Source organism: Patella vulgata, chromosome 4, assembly GCF_932274485.2.
Source record: "Patella vulgata chromosome 4, xgPatVulg1.2, whole genome shotgun sequence".
Classification (NCBI taxonomy): domain Eukaryota; kingdom Metazoa; phylum Mollusca; class Gastropoda; family Patellidae; genus Patella; species Patella vulgata.
In genome coordinates this window covers 66,362,891-66,390,039 of record NC_065882.2, presented here as the reverse complement: position 1 = coordinate 66,390,039, position 27,149 = coordinate 66,362,891, and the positions used below count along the sequence as shown (strand labels likewise).

Below are 27,149 nucleotides of genomic sequence, written 5' to 3'. Positions count from 1 at the left end.
TGTTTGCCTCTACCTATTCTGGATGCAGGTGGTGTTGGAAATGCTTAGAACACCTGTATAAATGCACCAAACTAATGTGGCTGTCTCTATTCTCAATGACTACACAAAAACAAAAAATTTCTGTCAGTCTGATAATTTTTTTCTGGTCTAAACAATCTAATAATTAGAATACAATGCGCTTTTATTTTTGCACAGATACTTCGTAAATTTTAAGAAAAGAAAAATCACAAAATTTTAAATATAAAATAATAATTTATTGTTTTTATATTTACAAAATATATAGCAATGTTTGATGTATTATTATAATAAACAATATATAGCCTAGAATAATCAACAAATGTTAAATATAAGTAACAATGATTTATAGATTTATATAAATAATAACAGATCACTGGCATTCTTCTCTATATAACAAATACAATATGTAAAAACTAAAATCATTTCTCTCTCTTTATTCATAGTAAAAATACACCAAGTTATGTATATAATAGCTCTTGGTATAAATAAAACATCTTTCACAGCTGATTACAACCTGTGGTTCACGGATGTTAATGGTCATAATTACATTTACAAGATGTAAATAAGGTTTAATACTCCCAGCGTTGAAACACTTACATTTTGTACAGGCATTGAAAATTGTGAACTCTGTATACTACAACCTATGGGTTCAATCAGTAAACCCTGGAATTTGCAAAGAATCTATGATATTTTTAGTACAGAACTCGAACGCAATATATGTTCATAATATTTAAGGGCAGTAACAATTATTATCAGAGAGAATATTTATTTATACCAAGAAACACTTTTTAAAACACAACTACAAATAAAAATTATTACCAAAAAAAATACAAATACTAAATGATATGGCCATATATTTTGAATAAGTGAGGATAAATATTGTTTCGTATTCAATCTGTTTACTTTTATAATTTTTAAAAAATACAATTTAATAAACAAAACACCAGTTATATAGTATGATTTTAATCAAACTCTTTCACTACCTCATATAGCCTATAGTCACCATTTCAATCTCTCTTTCACTACCTCATACATAGCATATAGTCACCATAATCACTCTCTTTCACTACCTCATATAACATATAGTCACCAATGTTGTAACATTTCAATCACTCTCTTTCACTACCTCTATATAACCGACATATTATTGGCCTACCATTTTACTACCTCATATGTAACCTTGGGAATGACGAATAACAGAGGTCCCATGTACACGTAAAAGACCCCTTGACATTTCGAATTCGATATAAGAGTAGGCCTTAGGTCTGCTGTCTGGGCAAAATTTCCCTCATACCACACTGTATGGCGTATGCCCGTCTTTAATAGCCTAGTTCGGAGCAGCACAGTAGGACATTAAACCCTATTTCATTTCATTTCTAATTTCAAAATTGAATTCTCTCAGTCCTATAAATGGTGTCAATCGAATGTTAAACACAAGAGGAGTCTCCGACCACAAGGCATACACAAACTGAATATGACACTATCACGACCCATCACCATAGCTGAAATGTTTGTTATGATTCTGCTGGCACATTCTTGTTTGAGGTCTGATCTAGACTGACAATCGAGCACCCACTTATAGTCAAAATATTATACTATTGTTATGACATTTCAATCACTGTCCCTCTCACACCCTATCTACATAAACCGAAATTGCACATATTTATTTTCAAACTAATCAAATTACATTGCACCAAATAATCAACTTATAACATTGATGAAGAATTTTTTAGATGATTTTATAATCATATGTAAAGAGAAGATGAATGTTGAGCGTGTAAATGTAAATGCGATGGTTGTGGTTAATAATGTAGATTATTTCATTCTATAATTAAGACTGTTAAGATTAAAATGTATATATTTAGAGTAGATGTTAAGACTGTGCTTGAGGTGATGAGTTAGCTGATAAATTCATTCTCTGTAATAACGATCTGTCATATACCCAATGTTCACCCACTTCATGAAAATGCTGTAAAAGAACAAAATAAAAGATTAAAAAAAACAAGATTTCTCTCATAAAATCTGCTACTAAATTGTCATCACATACTACGGATTGCTACAGATTGTGAACTTTTATGTTAATTTGAAACAGGTTGAGTTACCCAATACTAATTAAATACTACTTCATTATTGTGAAAAACTAACATAATACTTCAATTAAATAAAAAAAAAGTTGAGGTTATTCCTGGAAAACTTGCATAAAATGTACGGCAAATATGATTGTCAATGTCTTTCTATCCAGTTATCTCCCTTAATAATAATGTCCATTACTTTAGCGCAAAATCCATCCATAAGCATGCTCAAGGTGCTTTTAAAGAGAGGGATAGAAATGGGGTTTAATGTCCACTCGACACAAACTAGGTCATTTCGGGACTAACATGGTTTAATTTTATTTCAATAATTCGCTTGTGCGTAGGGGTCTTTTAGCAGTGGGAGGAAACCGGAGGACCCGGAGAAAACCCACGAGGTTGGACAGACGACCCTACTCCTTGTCACGTACAACCAGGGATTCGCAACCACGCCAGTTGACTCAATGACAGGCCTTATGATACAGCATGCATGTGCTAACCATTCAGCCATCCAACCCACCTCAAGGTGCTTTTAAGAACAATAAACTATACATGTCTGTTCAAAAATTTAGCCAACATAAGATTGAACAAATGAGTTTTTATTTCGGATTTAAAACTTGTAAGAGTTTTGCTGTCACAAATATTTTGTGGTAAATTGTTTCTAATACCGCTAATAAGTCGCAACTGGAAGTAACCGGAATCGCTAAGGTAAGACATGAATCAAGGACCGCACTAAGATCCTTAACGGTACTACAAACACCCAACATTTAAACATATCAGTAGTACCCTAATCTACTCATTTTTAAAACATATATGACAATAATTTATATCTATATTTGATAATATTCTCTTCTTATGCCAAATTCTCATTTTTAATTTAAAATTGTAATGTTTTTGTTTCAGAAATGCCCCTCAAAATGTGATTTCTTTGGTTCCAATACTTCAAGTATTCCTACCTTAGTTTCCCATTTAACTCCTGCTTCTTTTCTTTCTTTAGCTTCTTCTCTCTGCCGTTGTTCTAATTTATGTTTACTTTCAGTAGCTTCTACAACATTCTTCATCTTTAAATGATGAGTCACATCCTGCCATAACCTGATAATAATTATTTGTATTGTATATTAAAACAGAAATTCAGTTAACATCTCAAATCGGGCAAATCCCCAGTTAGTCGACAATTCGCAAAGAGCAAAATACCATTTATCTGACAATAAATGAATGATATCATTTAATTTCAATGATCTAAATCTAGTAAAAACTAAATCTTACCTTCTCGATTCAAACTCATCTTGTTGCTCACGAGGTTGAACACGTTTTTTAATAATAGGAAGGTTTTTGGTATCTACAAATGTTTCACTGTGCTAAATATAAAAACAAAAAATAATATACACTTAGGTAATAAAACAATACTAAATTGTATATATGGCTCAATGTATAGTTCAAAATTCTTTTTTGTGTATATTATGATGCTTCAAAATTACAACTTAATGTCAAATTTGATGGCTTCAGTGTGTTAATTTAGCTGGGGTCCAGGACACCGCCCCTACAGAAAAATACCACAAGAATAACTACCAGTGGACAATTGTTATTTATAATAATTCAATAACGTACCCCTGTATCAAATTTAGCATACATAACACCATTCCATTCTCCCTGTATGGTAACTATAGGTTTCTTCTCATTAGGATCATTTATCTGACCGCTTATTTGATGTTTCTTTCCACCATAAAATGGCTGTAAAAAAGAAGACATAATCCTACAATGTGGTAAAATCATATATAAGCTTTTTAAAATGTTACAACTAATCAATATTGGTCGGATTTATTAGTTAAAGATACATTATGGGAGATTAGATAAAGAGCTGGCAGTTCTCACTAAATTGGTAAAAACTAGATACTGTAAAGGGAATTTGCTGAAAATTTCAGTCAAAATGATCCACAATGAACTGAGATTTTTGCGATTGAATTTCCTAAAGTCGGTAGGATAAAAAACATAGTCTTGATTATCCATTTCATGATTTAATTATGAATGAAGTCGAACAGCAAATCGGAACCTAATCCAATAAACATCGCAGCCTAGCGATGTCATCGAGAGTTGATTATGGTCTGGATAAGTTAGATAATGTCTAATTACTAATTTAGATAACATTTCAGGCCTAAAGAAAGGCCTGCATATTAGGCCTGCAATAGGCAGATTTAGCCCTTGCATAATGTATGTTTAATATTTCAACTGTCAAAAATACATCAAATGATTATTTATATACTAAGGCTCCATTACTGTTTTAAGTGCTGAATAGAAATTTATTTCTGGAAATGAACTCAATGGGGTATTTTTACCTATTGTCAAATTATTTCAGACTATAGTGTGAATGTTTCAGAGACTCATACATGATGCTATATAATATCCAAAACTTAAAACATTTGAGAACAGTTTCCCTGTTTGAAATCATTAAATTTAAGTTATTACCTTTGTAAGAAAATCTATGGTAGCATTATAACCAGTTTTAGCACATGTTATATGAACTTTACTACCTAGTTCAACCCATGGTACTGTTAATATAGATCTATAATATAATAAATTAAATAATCACATATTAAACGTACTGCTATATATCATAATAATAATACTCCTGACTAAAAGGCAGATCTTCATACCATACACAATAAAAACCTGTCTTATATTGGTTTAAATATAATTCAAACAGACCAATCATAACTGAAGTAATGGATATCTAAAGTTCTCATTACTTTCTATTGATTCGCACAAAACACAGGATCTGGCAAAGAATAATGTCTAATCGTTTAGATGGGACGAAAAACCGAGTCCTTGTCAGATGGAAATCGAAACAAGAGTATCGTCTATAGGAACCTATGATTATCTAATATCATTCATGATTGCCAGTAACATTTATCAGGGTTACTTCCTGTGACTGGGAAACTATTTACATCAGATTGTTTTTATTTTTTATTTGTTGAAATAAAAACAGGCCATGCAGCCCTTTTTAAGTGACGTAGGAGTATCTGGGAATCAGAATACTTTTTTTTTTGTACAGCCTTATATGTACAGCTGGGTGAACTTAAATGATTGTTCTCTCGTTTTGTATAAAGTCTTTTATAAAACATAGTTTCTTTCATTTTATTTTGTTAATACATGTATGTGCAATTTTGTGTTAATTGTGTCTCCTACTGGTATGAGAATTTATACATGTCTTACCTGCCATAACCATTAGGAAATGTTATGGTATAATGTTCATCAAAATCTAATAACGACACAACAGCCTGACCTATCATATGTACACCAATAGATAAACCTAAAAACTTGGATTTAGTCCAAATATAACCATCTAATGTTATTCTCTTGTTAAAATGTTCAGCATAAAAAGCCGAAACTGAAAGAAAAACGGTAAGAGTGTGGTTATTTTGAGTATAAATTGAATACTGCTTACAACAGTTTTTGTCCAATTAAAAAAATAGTAAATAGAATATATATACCATTTGTAATTACAAGGTTTTTATCTAATTAAAATAGAAATAGTAATCAATACCATTTGTAATTATAATATAGTTTGTGTTTAATTACATGAATATATGTACATGTATTGTAGAAGGAACAAAGAAATAGTAACTGATACAATTTGCCATCACATGAAAGAATATAATATTAATGTGTATTAACCAGAAGAATTAAGTGGACCAGAAATTGAACCAATTGAGTTGCTGATTTAACAAAGGTATTGTGTATCTAACACTTTAACAATATATTCTATATACAAAAGAAAGTTTCATACTTGGAGGGTGATGTGAAACTTGTTCTGCTATAAATGATAAATTATCTTTAGTTGCCCATGAAACTGGACCATTTTCTACTTTTCCCTGAAGAATAAATAAATACATGATCATATTAACCCTATTTCTGTGGATGTAAAATAACTCATTATTGAAACAATGATTGCCATATTTTTTACAATGAGAAAGTTTGTTTGCTATATATACAAAACTAATCTTACAAATTTTAACAACAGAAATTTAATGGCACTGTTTATTTTGTATTAAGTGCAATATTTAAGGTGAAACAGACTAACGATTCTGGTGTTATTACGGATGTTTTACTTATGCAACTAAGTTACTTCAGCAATAAAAACAGACTTACACTTTTACTATAATCTTCATCTGGCATTCTCCACTCACATAAAAATGTTTCTCCTAAAATAGGATTATATGGTTTTTTGGCTACTTCACTAGGTCGACCAGCATGAAATGCTGATAAATACCATCTAACCATCTGTATCATTCTTTCTCTAGGACTATCAAATTCTACAACTCTACAAAACATAACAAAATAATCAAATGATTATCAAAAATGCCGACTTTTTCTAAGAGATTTTTTCAGATATATGATGTCAATGGAAATATATTTAGTAAGACACCTTGAATGTTGTGAAAGATGGTAAATATTTTCCATGGTAACATGGAGAGTTTAATGAAAGTTTCATTTCCAATAAAATTCATCCGAAAACTGGTTTCTGGTGTCACTGTTTCACTCAGTACTTGATTTACATTCACTACTTTTTGGGGTTACAAAATAGCAATCTTAGCCATGACATGATAGGCATAAGTATTTTACAATACAGTATTCTATACAGCAAAGTACCTGTACTTAAAACTGAAATCATAGATTTGTACTAATGAACAGTTGTTTGTTGAAGACCTCTCAACAAACATAGTGTTATAGTGTTTCATAAATATAGTCAAAATAAAAAGGGGGCAACATGATAAATTCAATATCGATTTGTTGTTATTAAATTGGTTCCCCATGAAAACATGGAACTAAATACATATATGTAACTGATACTTTCTCATTCAAGTTCATGTACAAGGAACCAAACCAATACAAGCACCAAGTCAAACCAGGACACCAGATTATCAATATTGGGTCTGTAAGGAACCAAATACAAATGGAACTGATGCTTTGTCACTAGAGTTCATGTACAAGGAACCAAACCAATCCAAGTACCGAGTCAAACCACGATGTCAGACTGTTATTGGTCTATAAAATATAACCAAAAGATGGATCATCAGCGCTAAACACAATGAACTATCATAATAATTTTGTTGGGGTATAAAATCTATATCTATGACAAACTTACTTTAAAAATAAATCTGGATGTGCAAAAAAATCAGCAAACATTTCTAGTAAAGATCTGCGTTCTAAGATGAAGGTTGGTAAGACAACTTTAGTTAAATCCATACCAATTCTAACTTGTGATAAAAGATGAGCCACTATACTACCATGTTGTTCTAATGAACCCACTACAAAAGTTAAATATAAAGATCAAGTGGTTTCAAAATGTAAACTTCAAAAGCTATTTGAAATTAAATTCCTATCAAAACAAACAGGATAAATAAAATATGAAAGCCTAAAAATTCTATTATTTATGTGAGAAAATGTATTAAAATAAACTTGACTTACAATCTTCTTTATCAACTTCATCATATAACTCTAGAAAATAAATATAACAAGTTAATAATAACGGTTTCAGAAATTCCATCTTTTTCTAGGACAAAACAAAAACGATAAGAATGGAAATTAACATTTTGTCAATAGAATACTTAGGTTATTTTTTCAGTGGTAACATACGCAATGCTAGGGAGGAAAGAAATTCACACAGACATTGGAGATTCCACCTATTCTTAACGGGTCATCCAAACAACTAGACAACACTTTGTCAGTCCTGCAGGCACTACTTAGCTTATTTATTTCAATCGTCTGTGTGCAATGCTAGGGAGGATAGAAATTTGCAGAGACAGTGGTGTTTCCGCCAACTCGTCACCGAACTCCAACTGACCAATGTTCTTTTACGTGTACACCAAAGTGCATTACCCGTGACAAATAATGCCCACTCTTCATTTCTGGCGACAAAATGAAAAGTCTCAATTTACCATTAAAAGTGAAAAAGAAAAAGATTTACCATCATATACATCATCTTGTGATGTTATAACTGGTGGTGATGTGGTATCAATTTCACTTACATTATCACTACTTCTTAATTCATGTCTGTAATAACAAATAAGTCATGTTTTTAATATGTTTTAACTCATATGATATAATATATCTAGATATACAATATTCATATTCTCATACTGCTCACCTTTTAGGAACTACTGCTCTTAATAGTCTTGGTATTTTCGTAGAAAATTTCCTTTTTTTCTCGGCCATAATAATTTTTTATTCATCAATTGATTAACTGCATTGTGACATCACAGGCATAGTAAACTGTCTATGACATCACAAGAAATGTATCAAATTTGTGAACCAGTGCTACACTGTGATTCAAAGAATTTTAACAAGCAACATAGTATTAGTACCATCAGAATTGTAATATTTACGAAAAACATTGGCAGAGTTTGAATAATTTGATAAAATTGGCAGTTAGAATAATTGGATAAAATTTGCAGAGTTTGAATAATTTGAAAGATTCTTGGGTAGAACTTCATAATAATATTATACTATAAGTATAACACAAAAAAAAATGAATGCCGCACCAAATTTCTCACAAGGCTTAACAGAATTGTATCATCGAAATTAATGTGACCATCTATGAAATTAAAGCAATTATTAGACTGCCATCTAATTAACAAATGTTGATTATTTTATTGTTTTTTATATTTTGTTGTTTTACAGAATACAAATTAATGTGACTGGTGATAGCAACCTGCACGCAGCGATCCGTATCTATGTCATACTTCGAGATTATGATCACTGCCCTATTGCCTGCAATTTAAAATGCTCTCATGATCATTTTGGGGCGGGACTTATCGACTGGACTACTGCTTTGTGTACACAACAGAGTAAAAATAACTCGACCAAGCACGTGTTTTATGTAAACACATGTCATTGGCAAAATGTCAACTTCTGCCACTCCGGTAAAAGCGATATATAATATGTGCTAGTGGGTAATATTGCAATACATTCTTTGCCATTGTAAACTGTCTTTAGAGTTTCAATCTGTTTATCTTTCAAAACAAGGTTAGATACTCCTAAATTTGTCTTCGCAAACAAAACCGCCTCTGTGAATTTATCTTTTATGGGCGCGGCCATATTGAATAATTAGAGGACTATTTTGTGATTCGGCTTTGATTAGTTTGACATCTTTCATACACACAGCGGCTAAATAAACATATTTAATTTCATTCAATATGACAATAGAAGAGAAATAAATACTTCTAAAAATTACTAAAAGCATACTCAGTGTTTTCGACTAAAATCGTCGATGTAGGAATTAAAATGTTGGTTAATTAGCTTAGGGCCTGTTCTCAGACGGAGCTAGCTGTAGACAGGCAGCCTAAGTTTGGGATGTGGTGATAGGTCACATCTGTTCCTATTCATTTCTTATCTTACAGTAGATTTGTAAAAAGAAAGGAAATGAGGTATTAAGTCCTACTTTTCTGCACAAACCGGTCTAAAGAAGGACACTATTCATGTGCTATAGTATGAGGGGAATTTGCATGGGCAGCAGCATTACTGCTGCTCTTCATCAAATTTCAACTACCAAGGGTTCTTTTACACACCGACAACATGCACACGTGACCTTAGTTTTTTGTCACATCCGAACGACTCGACTTGTTTTCGTACCACGTCTTCCATCCTGCACCACTGACATTGGGAAACGATTTGTAAAATGATTTGTCACTCACAAACTATCCATCTGCAGCATTTTCAAATCAATCAAACTAATGTAATTTTTCTTACTCTGGCGTAGATTTTGAGGAGGTTTTTTGATCCTCAGCATCATAGAATTCATCATCTTCACTACTAGAATAAGAAGTAGCAGGCGGCGATTCTACTATTTCATGTAGTAAACGAGCCTCACCATCTTGTAAATTTTCTGTTATTACTAAAAAAAGACAAGAATTTATTTAAAGCCACAATAACCATGTTTTTTTATCAAACAAAAATAACGGATGAAAAGTGTTTTTTTAGGTAGTAACCTAGGTTACCATCCTCAGCTTGATGGATAATTTTAAGCTAATAAAGATGGCACTGAGAAGAAAGTAATGTAAACATAAATTTTGATAATTGCCACTTTAAACTAACTAAAACTCTCTGATTTCAGTCAAATTGAAGTTTGCATTAAGTCCTTTATTAATTAGTGATGAGACAAATTCAATACGATTCAATTTTAATTTCAGAACATTTAAATGCAAGTTAACTTGTCTACTAATTGTAGTTTGGATTTACTGTGTCAACAGTAGAACACAAAATTGGTCACATCTCAACACTGGCAATCTGTTTCACAGAGGATTATGAAAGTCTTCTAATATCTCTGTAAAAGATTACTACCTACGTGACGTCTCATCACGCGGCGTCAACCATCGGCTCAATGGCACGTGCATTGTTTACATAAGACGTTCTAGTTCGGGTAGAATGGCGTCTTTTACTCATTTTAATACCCATTTACACTAAATAGGAAATAATTTTTACCTACAAATACGCCAAATGCTTTATTTATTTTTCTAATACATAAGAAAAAAATGTTTTAGAATTTAATTTGTCTGAGGAAAAAAGTTAATATTTCTGGCTCAATAAGTCACATCAATGTCATCCTTATCAGTGATTGTAGCGGCCTAGCGAAAATTCACGGCTGATCAGTGTGCAACACTGGTTTTATATATATATGTACAGACAAACCAATTTTTTGCAAAGGCAGATCGTCATTCCACAAAACAAATAAAAACATAAAATCCAATAAAATTGAAAATTTTATTCTTGACCCAGAATCAAACAGATCTAACCATAAGGTTGATAGATCTACATGTAAATGCTTATTTCAATAGATATAGATTATGTTTTTAAAAATAAAATTACCTGGTGTAGCTAGATTAGGTAATGATACACTAGCAGATAAACTATCATCAGTTAAAACATCCTGCGCTTGATCTATATTTTCAGCTGATAAAGATGTCACTGTAAATGAATCTAAACATTAGCAACCTTATTATACTGTTTGACAAAATTTCTGTCTCTTTGCATAATTTTTAAAATCTTTAATCTAGTTTAAATTGTGAATACAGTTTTAAATCCTTTTGAATTGGTGGCTTAGAGGTTCGAGAATTGATCCCGGTGTTGGCTGAAAAAGTTCCTCTGGCTTTTTCAGCCGGGTTTACCCTTTGTCAGTAGGACAGGACAGGGGGTTTGGCAAGGTAAAGTGTCTAGTTGTTTGGATGGTACGTAAAACAAGGTCCCATGTACTAATGCAGAGTAAACAGAAATGCCACTACCATGGCAAAATTACCCCCATAACCCACTGCATGGCTTATGTCCACCTTCATTATCCCAGTTGGTGCAGGAAAGTAGGAACATTAAATAAACCCCATTTCATTTCCTTCTGAATAATAATGAACAACTTAGAATCAGAGCAATGTTAGATGACTCAATCTATTAAAGATACATTATGGGAGATTCGTTAACGAGTTGGCAGTTATCATTATAATAGTTAAAAACTAGATAATGTAAAGGCAATTTGGTGAAAATTTCATTCAAATTGATCCACTATGAACCGAGAACTAAGCAACTGAAATTCCCATAAGCCTCGGTCATCATTACTAAAGTCAGTACGATAAACAGCATAGTCTTGATTATCCATTTAATCGTTTAATTGAGAAGGAAAGTTATGCAGTAAATCGGCTTACAATCCACTAAAGATCGCAGGCTAGCGCTGCCATCTAGAGTTGATTATGGTCGGGATAGGTTAATTAATGTCTAATTAATAATTTAGATAAGATTTCAGGCCTAAAGAAAGACCTGAAATAGGCAGATTTAGCTCTTGCATAATGTATGTTTAAAGCAGAGAGTTTCTGAAATTGTTGGGTTTTAAATTTCAGTATGTTTGGCAGATTGTATTATCCTATAAACTAGAGTTAGAACATTAAACTTACCTGCTGTTTTTTGAGAACCAAAATGAGTAAAATTCGCACTTTCTGTTATTAATGGTGGATATGTTGCATTTAAAACTGGTTCCTTTAAACTTTCCTAAAATAAATCAACATTTATATATCATATTAATTATTTTCCTGTCAGGCATCAAATTTTACAACAAATTTATTGTGGTTTTAGTTTATAATCATATTCAGTTGTAGAATAAATCTTACAAAGAATACAGAATAATACTGTTGTATTAATAGCAGTAATAAATTATAAATGTGAATATCGCTATAGACTGTACAAAAAATCACCTCACAACACATTAAAACTAAACAAACATAAAACTGATACATCTAAACCAGCACACTCATAGTATGATAGAATTGTTACAGTTTATCAACCCAATTACTCTGTTTTACATCAGAACATGTGTTAGCAAATCAAATAAAATGGGGTTTAATGTCCTACTTTTCTTAAAGGGGTTGGATGGCTGAATGGTTAGCACGTGCGCGATAAAGTCTGTCATTGAGTCAACTGGCGTGGTTTTGATTCCCTGGTTGTACGTGACAAGGAGTAGAGTCGCCTATCCAACCTCGTGTGTTTTCTCTGGGTCCTCCGGTTTCCTCCCACTGCTAAAGACCCCTACGCGTTTGTGTCGAGTGGATGTTAAACTCCAATACCCCATTTCTCTCTCTCTCTCCCACTTTTCTACACCAATTGGGCTAATGAAGGTTTTTTTTTTGTTGGATCCGAATGACTGGACGTGATGAAATTCGCATGGAACTTTTTTGGTTAACACCTGGCAAGCACTTAACAGACACAAAGGTAGAAACTGCTTTTTTGTGGGGAGGTGGCTTGATCTTTTAAACTTACCTTTGAAATCTGTAACATCATGATTGTATGTTTAATAGCTTCTATCATATCCTATATAAAAATACAATTATAATCATCATTCACAACTTAATACACACTACATCATCAACTATTCTACTTACATCTAACATCATACAGATAAATATATATACACACAAATACATTATACTTACATCAGCCTTAACTTTTATAACAGTGTATTTCTCTTTAGCTAGTTCATCAGGGCAAGCAGCAATCTTGTTTTCTAAAGTCTTTTAAAAAAAAGAAAAACATTTTAAGAAAATAAATAGTAAGGTCGGTTTATCAAAATCGTGTTTTGACACAACACGACACAATTATATGTGAAATACAATTACCTTAAAGGTTTGATGCGTCATTTGCCTTTTTCGCTAAAATATCAAATTTCTCACGCTTTAATCCATGCTAAATATGTACTTAGATTGATTATATAACATCTAATTAAGAAATCAAAACACCAATGCTAGATCATCTACTGGCTTGGATTTAAACTAGGACCATCAGGTTTCTCCACTATCAATAAAAGATAGCAGTATTTTGTTAACAGCGAGCAGCATAGATCAACGAAATTTCAATTTTATCATAACTTTATAATACTGAATGGTATTGAACCACTTTTAGACCAATATTCCTATTCGAGATATTGTAGTTTAGAAGGGATTCCTATAGTGTTAAAACAATGCATCAAGACTTTAATCATGGACACTATAATAAAGTACATGCATGTAGCCATTACGGATGATGTTTTAATAAGGGTTTTCAAGACTTTATCGCAGTAGTAGGCCATGTGCATCAACTGTAACCTTGTAATAGTATGCCAAATAGTAGGATTTTTATATTTAATTAGCCTCTTATCTTATTTATAACAACAGTCTACCTACATGGTTATAAAATGAAAACCCATTGGATAGTTCATGGTTCATGCGGAATGATCTCCAATATGTGATAGAGTTATATTATTACATCACAATATGACCCCTGACCCCTAATTCAACCTTTGACTCTTGAACATAAACACTGTGTATCACTTCACATTAATCGGATGATAACTTTAGCCTCCAGTGCATCCACAAAGTAAATAGTAATCTTTGAAACACTGCCCAACAATCTCAATTTACGCTCTTCTTATTTTTATAGGTTGAAAGCTTCTATCAGTGATTTAATCAAATATCAATGGCTTGAAACTTAAAGAAATCCATAACTAGTAAAAGATATCCTGTAATAATCCATAGTTTTAGTTATTCATCACATGATGGAAAATATGCAAATATCCTTTAATTAATGAACACAAAATATTCACCTCAACTTGATCTATCAATAGTTGTAAATAAGTGTCTGTTTCCATTAATTTATGATCAAAATCTTCCATTTTATATGAAGCTTGCGCCCCAGATCTCTGCAAAAAAAACAAAAGAAGAAAATAAGTACATGTAAAATACAATAGACTGTGTTACTGACTGTGTTACCGAAACAGGTCATTTGCTGAGTAACATAAACATGCATGTAATATGTTTATATAATGCAAGAACATGAACAAACATTAAAATTATCCTTATATAAACTAGTAAACGTTTCCAAAATACTTAAATCAAGTTTTAAAACAGAATTTTCAGCCGGTTTAAACTTAGGATGTCTGATTTGCTCCCACACACCCACCCAATGAAAAGTATCAAAATACTCCCTAAATCGGACAATCAGACTTTAAAAAATAATTTTAAGCAAATTGTTTAATCTACAATGTGACATTACCTCACATAATTATAATTTTGAACCTGCAATGTATTATTTACTCACAGAAAAAAAAGTTCAGTCACTAACATGTATTGACCTAATATCTGAAATTTTATTGAAACCACTCAATAGATAACATGACTTAATGTAACTAATATGGTATATCTTATTACTAATATAAATTGCTATTACATATTAAAAAGAAATGTTATGTTTAGCAAACAAAACACCCCAAAAAGTTCATTTTTATTAGCTACAACATAAAATTATACAATATATGAAATTAATACAGTAATTCAAACCAGATCATGTAAAACCCACCAATGAGCAAAAGGTACAGTCTTTACTGTGTATGATAAAGTAAAAGGTTAAAGGAGCTAAATCGCTATTCTTTGACACCTAGAAATGGACACAAACAGGTCACAATGCATATAATAATGTAATATGAATGTATATAAACTGATTTACATTCAATCGTTTCTTTTTTTACTGTAATTTCTAATCAGTTATGTTTGGCGAAATACGCGAAGAGTGCATACTGAATGGCAGTCTTTGCTGTCTGGTTATTTCAGTCTACTCTGGTAGTCTTTCCTGGTGGGATATGTTAAGCCTAGTTCACTGAGTGGCTCATTAAAATGATGGCCAAAAGCATTCCAGCTCACGATTCGTGTGCCAAGTTTAAAATTTTCATTGTGTCTTAAATACTGAGTTAAAGACTTAGCTACTTTAAAACGAAAATAAATGAAACAACGTATTAATAATCTACAGAAGGACTATGTACATATAAACAGTGACAGGTGCCAACAAGTAGTATCTGTTATCACTTCTTATCAAGTTTGGATGTCCACATACATTGTATATGAAGCTAACGATTGTTTTATTTACCATAAAGTTCTATACAACATGAACATCTGTATCAATTAATATTACATTCATGCCACAGCATTAACTATCTGTATTAACTACATACCTGACCTATATGTGAATGACGTAGTACTGTATTTTCTAATGCTTCTATCCACCTTTCTCTTTCATCTGCATCTCGAGCTGAAATCATAATTTCTAAAATTATCTTTCAAATCCAACATAATCAACATATACTCATAACCCTCTACAGGTAGCTAAGGTGTCACCTAAAGTTTGAAATCAGTATACTTCATTGTAATATAATGGCCTATTGACTAAAAAAAATATATATAACTTCCTTGTGTTGTTACAATTACAACAATGTTATGAATGAAATCTTTTATTCAGATATTTCATTGAAATTCCAAAAGAAATTTAAAAAGCATTTGAAATGACAGTAACACTTCAGTGCAACTAATTGCACCATTTACATAATAAATAAATCTATTGTGTAAATGAATATATTTCACCTTGTGCTTTATCTCTAACTACAGTATCAACTTTGTACAGCTACATTAACATTAAAGTCTCAGTGCGTAGTATTTGAATTGTTTGCAAAATATCAATTTTTCCATGGCTTCTAAACTGTACTCAAATTGTTATTTAATTAAGAAAGAGAGAGAAATGGGGTTTAATGTCCACTCAACAGACTAGGTCATTTTGGGACTAACCCATGGTTCAATTTTATTTCAATAATTTGCTTGCGCGTAGGGGTCTTTAGCAGTGAGAGGAAACCGGAGGACCCTGAGAAAACCCACGAGGTTGGACAGGCGACTCTACTCCTTGTAATGTACAACCGGGGAATTGAAACCATGCTAGTTGACTCAATGACAGGCCTTATGATACAGTGCGCACACGCTAACCATTCGGCCATCAAACCCTCATATAATTAAGAAACAAAATCAAAATATAAATGGTAGATATCTCTCGGCTTGGATTCAATCAGATTAAAAGGATGCCCATATTTTAACAAAGATTATAGGTGGTGCTAGAAAGCTGTTTTGACACTATTCCATTTATATTATCTGCAGATAATGCTGAATGTTGATAAATTTTAAATAAATAACTAGAACTGCGACGCAATAATGACCGGTTTCACTGGTGCGCCGTTACCCTTGAACATATGTCACTTCCGGTACCGATGAAACCATTAAACAAGTTTCCACGTAAGCATTGCACACATCAAATAAAATGTACGCAGAATCAACCAAATCCAGCAATATCAATTGTTACATGTAAGTGATACTGACAAAATTACATTACTTCCGGTGATAATGAAAATGTTAAATTAGTTTTATGAAATCAGAAATGGCATAAGGCATCACATGGAAATTTTTTTATGTAAATTGAATAATAATTGCCATTTTTATAGACCAAAAACCTTGAAAAAGGGACTTGTAGAAAATCGTCTATTTCTCTGCAACCGTACAAGTTTGAAACCATTTTTGGGTATCTGTATGAACATATGGGTTCAATCTATTTGTTGATTGGAATCAAATATCATAATTTTAAAAACATTACAAATTAGACTCATTTGAATAAAATATCTGTTTTGAAGGCTAAAAATACAGTTTTTACCAAAATGACATTACTTCCGGTGACAGTAAAAGTGTTAAATTACTTGTATGAAATCGTAAATGGCATTAGGTATCACACGGTGAAAATTTATGAAAATCGAATAATAATTGACACTTTTATGGACCACAAACCTTGAAAAGTTACCTGTTGAAAATCGTCTATTTCTCCGCGACTGAACAAGTTAGAAACCATTTTGTGATACCTATATGATCGTATGGGTTCATTCTATTGGTTGATTGGGATCAAATATCAAAATTTTAAACAAAAAACAAATACGACTCATTTGAATAAAATACGACTCATTTGAATAAAATACTGGTTTTGAAGGCTATAAATACAATTTTTGCCCAAATTACGTCACTTCCGGTGACATTGGAAATGTTAAATTGGTTTGACCTTGTTAAAATTGACATTACGCATCAAATGGTGTCACTTTTATGAAAATCGAATAATAATTGACTCTTTTACAGGCAAACTAGCGTAAAGGGTGACTCATGCAAAATTGCCCATTTCTCGGCAACTGCTCATATTACAAACTAATTTTCACATACATTCTCTTCGTATGGATTATTGCTACTAGTTTATGAAAGTTTCGAAAAAATATATTAAAATATGAAAAGTCTGAATGGGTTGTGAATAGCTCATTTTTTCACCTTTTTTCGCCTTTAAATCGAAATGATCCGAAACGAAATAAAATTTTTAAAAAACTGAGCACGATGATTTCTGCGCCTTATCAGGGCACACCCTTTCAGTCATACCAGATTTGAAAAAATAATATTTGCTTTCAAAAAGTGGTACCGAACTGTCAAAATTGCAGTTTTTGCTAAATTTACGTCACTTATCGAAAGGAAAATGTACCGGTAACAAAAAAAATGACATTTTGGACCGCGGAACATATGAACTTTGTTTTATACAAATCGAACAATAAATAATTAATCCAGGACTGAAAAACTGAATTAGCCAATGGGGGCCAAGGAAAAATATTGTCAAATCAGATGACCCTTTAACCCTTGGTAATATACCACATAAAAATATTCATTAATAACAAATTTTTTCGTAAAAATTTAAATTTTCAAAATTTGGCGCCTAATATCTCCGAAGATTCGTCGAAAATAAAAAAATCAAAAGTACCTTAGCTATGTGCCTTGTCTCTGGCTATGTCAAAATGTATCAAATATTACAATCCGACAATTATTGATAATATTACGGCAAAATATTGAAAAACGACAACTTCGGTGATTTCAGACATTTCGCATTGTCGCAGAACGTTGGAAATAGCTTTAAAATTTAAGTCAAACCCACTTTCCCAGTAAAACCGAAGACATCGAATCGATCCAACAAGTAGTTTCTGAGATATGCTCAAATGGAAAAATAATAATAATAAGAAGAATAATAAGAAGAATAATCCGAACAAAAACAATAGTGTTTCACACTGGCTACGCAGTGTGAAACCCTAATAATATTAATGTACATTTGTAGAGTGTCAAATCCATCCAAAAGCATGCTCAAAGCACAATGAAATAATAGTTATATATACACAGTGAATAGAAAGTCTAATTCTCATAGCATTCCCAAAATAAGTGAGTCTTCAGCTATGATTTGAAAGTAGTCAAAGTTTCACTGTTTCGGATTTTCAGAGGTAAATCATTCAGCAATTTTGGAGCAAATACCCTAAAACTTCTGTCACCAAAATGTTTCAGTTTTGACTTTGGAACGACAAAAGTGTTCTGGTTATAAAATCTCAAAGACGGGACCAATTTAGTTGATATAGTGTTAGTACAAATGTAGTTCTGATAAATAGCTGGGTGTAAGATTTTGTAGACACTGGTATGTGTGGCACAGGACCTTAAAGTTGAGGCAAGCTTGAATTGGTAACCAATGTATGGATTTTAGAATAGGTGTTATGTGAGATGATGTTTTAGTTTGTGATATGATTCTGGATGCTGTATTCTGTATTTTCTGTAGCTTGTAGAGACTGGTTTGATTAATCCCAGAAAACAAACTGTTACAATAGTCTATTCTAGACAGAAATAGTGCCTGTACTAAAGACTTGGAGGCGTCAATCGTAATGAGATGTTGAATATCACTGATGCGCCGCAAATGAAAATAATGATCTAGATAAACACCAAGATCCTTCACAGCACTAGCTAACTGAATAACTGAGGCTCCAATTTTAACATTTTTTTGAGACTTGTTCTGAAGGCTATTTGTTCCAAATAACATAGCTTCAGTTTTGTCATCATTCAGTTTGAGTTTATTTGAGATCATCCAATTCTTAATATCCTGTGAACAATCAGTCACACAAATCAGAGCCTTGGTAACCTCCTCGAACTTGAAAGATAAGACAAGCCTAGTATCGTCAGCATAGGAATGGTGATCAATATCATGTTTATCGATAATACCAGCTAAATTACGAATGTATAGCAGACACAGTATTGGAACGAGTACCGATCCTTGGGGCACGCCGCAGGTTAAGCAAGCAAGCATCAATTGAATATTATTTATCTAAACCATCTGTTATATCAACCAGTTATGAGCCATTCCAGTGATACTGAATTCAAATTGGAACCTATCAGCAAGGAGCAGCCAAAAGGTCCAATAGAGTGAGTATTGCTATATCACCACTGTCAACTAAATGTCTCAGATCATTCACAACTCTCAGAACGATAAGCTGATTGAAATTTTCCTAAAGATTGTTATTTGATATGTATGCAAGCAGTCTATGTTGACAGCTTTCTCTAAAAGTTTTGAGAGGAACAATAGATTTGGAACAGGGCGCAAGTTTTTAAAAACATTTCGATCAAGTGAATCCTTTTTAAGCAATGGACATAGAGTGGCCTGCTTGAAGATTTCAGGAAAAATTCCACTTTGCAAGCTATAATTTACTATGGAGGTTATGACAGGCAGAAGCATATCCAAGTAGTCACAGACAATGGTTGACGGAATGGAATTCAATGGACACGTTGTTTTCTTTGACGACAAGACTAACTTTTGGAATTCTTCCTCAACAAATGGATGAAATTCTTTCTATCTTTGTAAATAGTGAATGGAATTGAACCATTTTTGGACTAACATTCCTTTTAGAGATACAAAATTTCATAATATTGTAGTTTGCCAAGATCCCTCAATGACATTCAGGGCTTGAGGTAATTTATTCAGACATTTATTTTCCATCCTTCCAAAATAGATGAAACATGTACATGGACGAGAACAATGGTTAATCCATAGATTTTTTTTCAGGACATTTAAAATATACTATCAAATCTAGAGCAAAAAGACTTATTATTGAAAAACTAAGTATATGTATTCTAGCATGGTAAAATGAAATAAAATGGTGGCAATAAAATTAGTTTACACATGGGTGTCAAAAATATATTCAAAGTGAAATATTCACCTCTTACTTTCAAAGCAACATATACAGTTACCATTCATGAACTAATTACAGAGTTATCAATAACACTGATACTGTATTTATATCAATTGAATTCTACAAGCCAATGAATAAATTATATATATATATATATGTACCGTACAGTCATACTGATTATTAAAGTACCATACACAAATGTTCACTTGTTCTATTCCTTTATACTTCGAATTTGTACAAAATAATTTCAACAATTTTTGTGTGAAATCATTTTAATTTTTTTACATAAAATCATTTTAAATTCTTCATATAAAGTCATTTTAAATTCTTCATATAAAATCATTTTAAATTCTTCATATAAAATCATTTTAAATTCTTCATATAAAATCATTTTAAATTCTTATATAAAATCATTTCAAAATCTTTTTTTTAAATCTTTATATAAATTCAAAATTAGTTTAGTTTAGGACTGGAGTCGATAATTGAAGTAGGTTTATCTGTTGATAATGATATTACTGTAATTTAATTACATATGTACTATAAAAGAATGTATACCTTTAAATTTAATATGGTTATTTTAATGATATTATTCATTGCTCAAATATAGTCTACACTAGCCTGTCACTATGTGAAATAAAATTGGTATGAATTTATTTATCATACCTTGGACTTTAAATACAAATAGACCTAATAACAACATAATATTTTTATTTTAGAATTCTTCATGCCACATGTTTAGCAAGTCTTTGGTTTATGAATGTATGACCATCTTCCAAGACATAAACAGGAATGTTTCAACTGTTCATCAATCTCTTTACAGTTCTTTGTATTTACTTGCATATTTATGTTTGCTCAAACAGTGAATGTAATAAGTCATTATAATTATGCCATATCTCTACCTACATGTACTAGAGAGAAAGAGAAATGGGGTTTAACGTCCACTCGACACAAACTAGGTCATTTCGGGACTAACACATGGTTCAATTTTTTATTTCAATAATTTGCTTGCACGTAGGGGTCTTTAGCAGTGGGAGGAAACCGGAGGACACAGAGAAAACCAACGAGGTTGTGCAGACGACCCTACTCCTTGTCACGTACAACCGGGGAATCGAACCCCGCCAGTTGACTCAATGACAGACCGTGTGATACAACGCGCACATGTGCTAACCATACGGCCATCCAATCCCCTACATGTACTAAGCAAGAGCTATTTGTAGTTATTTATGTAGATTTCTACTCTACCGTACATGTATAACTTATTTGCAACACAGATGAAATTCTACAAAGGAAGATGGAACATTATGTATACATTAGGTAAGAGCTAAATCTGCCTATTGCAAGTCTCTTTCTTTAGACTTCAGATGTTATAGAAATTATTAATCAGACCTTTACATGACAAGCTCAAAATGAACTCTGTAGACCCTTGGATGGCTTGGATTTAAACAGTCATCCATTTAATAATTAAATCAATAAATGGCTGACCAAGCTAAGCTTGTTTTCAGATCCCACAATTATATAGTGTACTTTTATAATATGTAAATATTTATTGAATAAATAGTGTCAAAAAAAAAAAGCCCTGCCAATCGAGAATATGTGGGTGGAGTTATCGTCTGTCAATCAAACGATCGGCCAATCTGATTAAAATACAGATCTATATTTCAATTCGTTTTTAATACAATCGATGGCCTACACTACATGAAGTAAAGGTTGTGTCAGCGTTGGTGTTTCTAGTGGTTTACCCATAGTTTGGTACATGGCACGCCAAGAAGTCGCTGTAACAGACCGTTTCATTGGCTTATCTCTTACTTCAAGCAGAACACCGGTAATATAACAACTCTTCCAGACCCTAGTGTAGTAAAGACAAGTAAAACGAAATTGTGAACTATAAAAAGATAGGTTGCCAGGCAACAAAACATACGCCCACAGCAGCTAAATCGTCCGGGCAGTCAACAAGTGTTGTCGCATATTTTTACTTTTTTCCGTAATGAAACATTTATAATACACTAAAATCTGATTAAGAGTAACAACTCATGAAATAATTATCAGAAAACCATTAGAATTTGCTTGGTTTTTATAAAGTTCTGCCCCATGCTAAGGTTTAGTATACAAAACTTTTAATATCATGGATTTAGCTGTTCAAGTCATAAAAATTTACTTGTTCGTATCAAGATGTTAAACTCTGTGTATCAATCTGAAGTCAATTGAATGATAACTTTAGCCTCTAGAGCGTCACAAGATTTTTCAAAGTGATCAAGGGCCATAACTTTGGCGGTAATTATTGTAAATTGCTGAAAATCAACAGGCTTCTTCATCTCATGACCTTAAGCACTGTGTATAAATTTCAAGTCAATCGGATATTAACTTTGGCCTCTAGAGCGTCCACAAGATTTTTTTAAGTGATCAAGGGCTATCACTCTGGCAGTAATTATCGGAAATCGCTGAAAATCAATAGGATTCTTCATCTCATGGCCTTAAACACTGTATATAAATTTAAAGACAATCAGATATTAACTTTAGCCTCTAGAGCGTCCACAAGCAACTGTGGACGACGGACGGGGGCGACATCAATATATACGTGGGCGGATAAAAACAAAATAGGATCTGTGTTTTAATCAGATTGACAATCGGAAATTCTCAGAGACGGTGACTAATTCATTCAGACTAAAGAAATTTTACTGAAATTTTTAATATTTTCTTCTTTCATCATCTATTTTTGAATTATTATAGCAAAAATAGCCAACTCTTTATTAAACTCTTAAAAACTAATGTGTCTTTAATATATTATAAGTTCTTTATTTTATGACCAGTTTAAAGTAAAAGTAATCGAACTGATTCGGTAAAGGGAAGACATTAAAAACAAAGAATTACAGGTTTTAACTATGTTTTGAAATTATGAAGCCAAGTGCATACTGTTAGTCAGCACATTGATTAAATTATTTGAATCATTTTGATGTTTATCATAATGTCACATGTTACTTTAATAAATGCCATTTACTAACAAAATACACATTATCTACACCACCATTTAATTGATTAAATCTCAGCAACATTTTTAGACTTTCCTTAAATAAATTAAGAGTACAAAATTAAATTAAGAGATAATATAAAACTTAATTAAAATCTGCTCAAATGCCTTTGTTTCTTTCTCAGTAGTTTAGTCAAAGAAAATCTTAAAGAAAATCTATTTCAATAAATCATAATGCCTAAAGGCTGCACTTTAAACAATAAAACTTACAAAAAAGTAGTTAGATTTTCATGTAGTATAGACCAACAAAAACAATCATAACAATGTAATCTAATTTTAACTAGATCTGTCAGTTTTGCTACTGCACTAAGAAATGTACCAAGCAATTAAGAATCTAAATTGAAACAAGAAATGATTTGGAAAGAAGTTGGACAAATTTCAGTTCTTATTTCAGAATAAATGAAGTATATTAATTCAGGTTTAATGTCCTACTGTTGTGCTTCAACTAGGATAATGTTCAGAATAAGTGAAATAGGGTTCAAAGTCCTACTGTTCTGCGACAACCAGTATAATCTTTAGAATAAATGCAGACAAGGCTACCAAATTAAACAATGAAGCCATGGTACAAATTCTAATCAAGAGACTGGGATCTGTCTGAAATCTTTTGATAAGACAAAGCTGTAGTTTACTTTTTATCATCTGTCTAGAAGATCTTCAATGTAACTGTTAATATATTATTTGAAATATAGTCATCGTTTTGTACTAGACTGATATAAACCTTTGTCTGGAAAGTAACATAGCTTTACAGAAATTGTTCATTTATTTCAAACAAAATATTTTCATCAATGGTGTACTAAGGAATCAGAAGATGTCTCATATCATGATCAAGCCTGGACACAATTTATCACATACAAATACAATGTTTTTATTATGATAGATAAGTTCTGTTATAATGTGTGTTTGACAAAGTCTGTAACAGATGCCTTATGTCCAGGCTTATATATATATATGTATGTTGTGTGATAATTTGTACTTGACAAAGTCTGTGACAGATGCCTTATCTTCATCATAGTACTGTTAATATGATCATTTTGTGTCCTTTGACAACAATTTCTATACAGATTGAAACAATTTCTATACAGATTGAATCTGAAACATGCCACTAATTAATGTGAATGGTGATTCAAGCAAGTGAAAAGAGACTACTGGTATTTTCCATACAAAATTGAATAACCAACTGCACAATTTTGGTAAAATCTTGGCGGCATATTCCACCATTGGACAAAAGGTATTGTTCTTATTATGGAATCATAAAGTAATAACTATGAAACCAAATAAAATTCATACAGAGAGAGAGAGAGAGAGAGAGAGAGATGGGGTTTAACGTCCACTTGACACAAACTAGGCCATTTCAGGACTAACATATGGTTCAATTTTAGGGTTCATTAGCAGTGGGAGGAAATCAGAGGACCCGGAGAAATACCATGAGGTGGGACGGCAACCTTACTTCTTGTCACGTAACTCAAGTACAACTGGGGAATTGAAACCATGCCAGTTGACTCAATGATAGACCTTATGATACAGCGCGCACGTGCTAACTATTTGGCCATCCAATCCTCCTCATAGTCTCATACAGAACAAAGTATTAATAATATACATAAGGACTGCATGCATACTAGACATGAATATCTAATTTTCTATTTGATTCTTGCACTGCAAGAACTTAAACATGCATTTGATTTTTCAAAAAGGTTTCTTTCAAAGAATCAATCTGATCAAAATACAGATCTATATTTCGTTTTCTTTTTTTATACTTTCGTTGGCCTACACTACATGAAGATCTGACAAGATGTCCTCATAGGTCGTGTCAGGGGTCGTATGAGCAGGTTTTGACCCAATGACGTCTGACATTGATCAATCAATCAGCGTTGACGTTTTTAGTGGTTTATCCACAGTTCCATGCATGGCACGCCAAGAAGTCACTGTAACAGACCGTTTCATTGGCTTATCCCTCACTTCAAGCAGAACACTGGTAATATTACAACTCTTCCAGGTCCTAGTGTAGTGAAGACAAGTAAAATGAAATTTTGAACTATAAAAAACGAAATAGGATCTGTGTTTTAATCAGATTGTCAAAGAATTGAGTAAGACAGTTCTTTTAAAAGTAAGACTAAGATCATAGATTGTACATTAACAATCAAATGATTTAGAAACAGATTGCTCAAGTTCTCTTTAACAAGATAATCACAAAGGAAACTTTATATAATGTGATTAAGTGAACACTGCTCAATTTAACTGTTGTAAAAACCCAGCCATTATAACAAAGAAACTTGAGATTCCTAATCCTGTTAAAATACCTGTACTATTAAACATAGATTAACACCAAAACTAATCAAGCCACTTTCTTTCTCTCTCCCTTCTTTAAGTGGGTTAAGTTTTTCAGCTGTGTCATTTAATAACAGATAATTAACAAACTGTTTTGTATTCTTAAAAGATCACAAAAAAATAAACAAGTGCATATTGTTTTAATGTATGGTAATTGGTACCTTGAAAATGAAATGTTTTTTGATCAACTGTGATTGTGAATGTACTGTCATCTTCATCATCAATACCAATAACTGCCCCCTAAAATAATAAATTTGTGAATTGATTCAGTATCTTTACTTTTACTATATTACTGATTCATAATCTGTTCTGGTTCCAGTACTGCACATGTATACATTGTATAACTACCAAAAGAAAACAACGAACTATTTTTTTTTAAAATGTCCTGGTCTGTAAGACAGATCCTGCAATCGGTCTAACAGTATAGAATATTATAAATAGAAAGTAACATCTACAGACTTAACTGAATGGACATGATGCATACCTTTAATATGACACAGCCTCTTCTCGTTCCTCTCATCATTTTTTCCTTTGACTAGAAAAAATAAAATTAACGAAAAGTGATAACTGGATATGAAAATGAAATCAAAAATAAAATAATTAAGTTCAGTTATTTGAAGTTGTTAGTCGATGCCCAAATTTAATTTATGACCTTATCAACACATCTGGACCCTGTCCCTGATAGTAGTGACACAACAATATTATGTGACAGATGAGGTGTCTTAGCTGTACTCATCATTACTATTACTACTATTAGTAGTTAGGAAATAGAAATAAGAATAGATTAGAATTATTAGATAGGCCATAGCCGCCATAGGGAGGTTTGTTTCCCCGATGTCTCCAAATCTTCCAACCCACAAAGTGTATCTTGTTTTATAAACACAACATTATGTTCATAGTTGTGACTGTTCATTTTTGTACAAATTTAATTTCATGCATCCTGAACATCGAAATGCCTGTTACATAGTGGGCGTGACTAAAATCTCTTCTATCAATGACAATAAGTCTGAAGAAATCAAAATTAGAATAGCAGACAACATTTTGCCGGTGTTTATTACTAAAGTTTCTCGCCTTAAGGCCTGGTAAATAGGATTAGACTGATTGTAGAATAAACACGTACGGTGTAGTAAGACAATAAGCCCGAATTGTCGTCTAAAACAAACCACCGATACTGCCATCCTTTCATTACATTTGTCCATTTACTCAAAGGCCCTTCCATGGTCGCCATATTGCTAAAATAGCGGAAGTGTGGCACCTTTCAATTATCCAATCAATAATGAGTACAAGTTTGAGCTGAGCCAATCAAACGAAAGAGGGGGTT

At 32.2% G+C, this 27,149-nt stretch overlaps 1 protein-coding gene across 1 annotated transcript; it reads right to left on the bottom strand.

Moving 5' to 3' along the window:
• Nucleotides 1–288: 288 nt before the first annotated feature.
• On the bottom strand, nucleotides 289–27,061 carry LOC126817734 (oxysterol-binding protein-related protein 9). Its single transcript, XM_050544867.2, has 21 exons — nucleotides 26,949–27,061; nucleotides 26,313–26,363; nucleotides 25,990–26,068; nucleotides 15,598–15,674; nucleotides 14,197–14,292; nucleotides 13,052–13,129; nucleotides 12,879–12,929; nucleotides 12,020–12,113; nucleotides 10,950–11,048; nucleotides 9,834–9,978; nucleotides 8,053–8,138; nucleotides 7,554–7,583; nucleotides 7,231–7,393; nucleotides 6,234–6,405; nucleotides 5,872–5,956; nucleotides 5,298–5,472; nucleotides 4,551–4,647; nucleotides 3,696–3,818; nucleotides 3,354–3,445; nucleotides 3,044–3,179; nucleotides 289–1,987 (listed from the first exon to the last, which is right to left on the bottom strand). The coding sequence occupies exons 1-21, from the start codon at nucleotides 27,054–27,056 to the stop codon at nucleotides 1,892–1,894; spliced, it is 2,133 nt and encodes a 710-aa protein (XP_050400824.1). The 5' UTR covers nucleotides 27,057–27,061; the 3' UTR covers nucleotides 289–1,891.
• Nucleotides 27,062–27,149: the final 88 nt, after the last annotated feature.